A 2,516-nucleotide genomic window follows, 5' to 3' on the forward strand; every position below is an offset into this window, starting at 1 on the left:
GCAGTGAATATGCCTAGGGTGAATAATCCAAAAGTTAATATACAGTAATAGTGCAGTGATAATGCATGTAATATGCAGTGACTAATGCAGGTAATAAGTATACATAATTAGCAGTGATAATGCACGCTTAATATTTACAGTAATAATATGCAGGATCATGCAGTAAACTATGCAGGTGATAACTGCAGTTTAATAATTCAGCTAATATGGCAGTGCATTAAGCTTGCAGTAATATGCAGTGATAATGCAGCACAGCTTTATGCCGTCTGTCCGTACTGACTGAATGTGTTGAGGTGGATCAGCAGGGACAGACTGAGCTGTGTTACTGCAGCAGAGTCTCACACACATAAATCAGTCTGCAGGCTCCAGCAGGACGGCCTCTCTACTGACCCTCACACACACACACGCACACACACACACACACACACTCTCACACACACACGCACACACCCTCATACACACACTCTCTCACACACTCTTATACTCTCTCACACACACACACTCTCACACACACACAAGAATGTGTCAATAACACCCAAACACACTGCACAATACTCTCTCTTTGTACACTCTGACCTCCTCACAGCTGCTGGATGTCGCTCTCAGACTCTCGCTGATGATCAGTTTCTGTTTCCCGCCGCAGGAAGACGCAGCGAGAAGCTCTCGTCATGGGAACATCCTCATGCAGCTAATTTGCATGTTCTTCCACAACATGCAAATTAGCTGCATGCCAGCTGCTCCTTATGTACCAGAGGCCATTTAAATACTGTCCGTTTACAGAAAGCTGTAACTGTCTTCTGGAGTTTGATTCTTTCTATTTTCACCTGATTTAATATTCAAACATTTACCGTTTGTTTCTTCTTTATTGAAGTTTTCAGCTCATGTTTTCTTCTTCCTCTTCTCTTTTAGTTCACTTCTGCACCTTCAAGGAGAAGTTCATCAGTCTGTACTGCCGCCTGTCCTCCGTCCTCGACCTGGACGCCCTCATTACCCAGCAGGCACTGCGGGAGGCCATCACCGACAGCGAGGTGGCCACGGCGAAACAGAGGCACCAGCTCATACTGGACTACATCCAGGTAGGAAGCAGGCAGATCCTCTCAGTCTGAGAGTCCAACAAACCCGTAACTGGATCTTTAAATTAACCTTTTAGTTCAGAGGTCATCAGAGAGCAGAGTGACCTCACAGCTCCAAAGTCTCTGAAACAGGAAGCACTTCAGGTTACTTCCTCAGCCGGACCCGGTACCGAACCCAATCTCAGAGACCGGCAGGGAATCCAGCACCGAGGCACTGAACCTCAGCTCTGTGTGCTGCTCCCACTTCCTCCTTAACTCTGCTCAGTAGCGCCCCCTACTGGCAACCGGCGAGTTAAAGTCCAGGTGAAATTAAAAAGTTAACCTTTAAGGTCACTTCCTGCGTTATATTGTACCTCCCTTTATTTTAATTATTATTATTATTGTTGTTCTATGTAAGAAAGAGTAATTGAACAGTTGTGGTCTGACTCCATGACGTCGCGGCGGGACCGTCGGACTCGTAAATGTTCGAAAGCAGACGAGAACCAATCAGCTCGCGGTTCATCAAAGAGGATTATTTTAATAAATCTTGTTTTCAATATCATTTCATTTCATATTCGGTGTTTTTCTGAAGGGAATGACATAATAAATGGAGGCGGTGTGAAAGCAAATGAGTTGGTAATCCAATTTGGGACGTTTATTGATGCAATAAAGAAGAACTGCTGCGAGCGCTCGCCGTCAAACTGCTGCTCGCCGTCCGCCCGCCAAAAGTATGAGAGTGAACTCGTCTGGAGATTTCTCTGTGAAGAGCTCACCGCCGCCGTTAATGGAGGCCGACCACAAAACCACACGGGTCCTCCGACCGCAGCGCTGCCAGAGAGAGAGTGTGTGTGTGTGTGTGTGTGTGAGAGCAGCTGCACGTAGTGGAAGAAGTATAAAATGTGCTTTATACGTTAACCCCCCGCTGTGTGTCTCTGTGTGTGTCTGAGTGTGTGTGTGTGTGTGTGTGTGTGTGTGTGTGTGTGAGAGCAGCTGTCTCACTCTCTGTCTGCGATTTTAAAGCTCGGAAAAAAGTGCCCCCCCGACCACAAATTGCTCAGAGAGAGAGGGAAAAAATAATACCAATCAGTGTGTGTGTGTGTGTGAACAGGGCCACGTCTGTCAGCACAAACATTAGGACTTGTGTACTTGTGAGGACCCTCATTCTTATAATACGTTCACAAACCATCAAAATGTCCTCACTTCACTTTATAAAACTCAGAAATGTTCACTTTGTCTCTTCCTCACTCTGGACATCCAAAGATGTTCTCATTTAAAAGTGTCCTTACTTCTATACTTACGAGGACCCTATAATAGTTATAATACATTCACTACCCCGACCCCAACGTAAACCTGAAACCACGGTTTTCCCCTCAAACAGCTCGCTTTCAAATCTCTCCTGTATCTTTACGTCAGCAATGTTATAGAAACATCTTCAGTTACAAAACTCAAACTGGTCCTCACAAA

At 45.4% G+C, this 2,516-nt stretch overlaps 1 protein-coding gene across 1 annotated transcript in view; it reads right to left on the reverse strand.

The window, feature by feature from the left end:
* Positions 1 to 2,516, reverse strand: part of ankfn1 (ankyrin repeat and fibronectin type III domain containing 1) — a gene marked incomplete at its 3' end in the record, with an annotated part of 21,445 nt that overhangs the window by 4,632 nt on the left and 14,297 nt on the right. Inside the window, exon 10 of the mRNA XM_035668841.1 lies at positions 923 to 1,066. Within this exon, the coding sequence (XP_035524734.1) occupies positions 923 to 1,066 (144 nt within the window). The remainder of the gene's footprint in view (positions 1 to 922; positions 1,067 to 2,516) is intronic.

The sequence above is a fragment of the Morone saxatilis genome, unplaced genomic scaffold, assembly GCF_004916995.1.
Source record: "Morone saxatilis isolate NCDOM2014 unplaced genomic scaffold, NCSU_SB_2.0 Contig1, whole genome shotgun sequence".
NCBI lineage: Eukaryota > Metazoa > Chordata > Actinopteri > Moronidae > Morone > Morone saxatilis.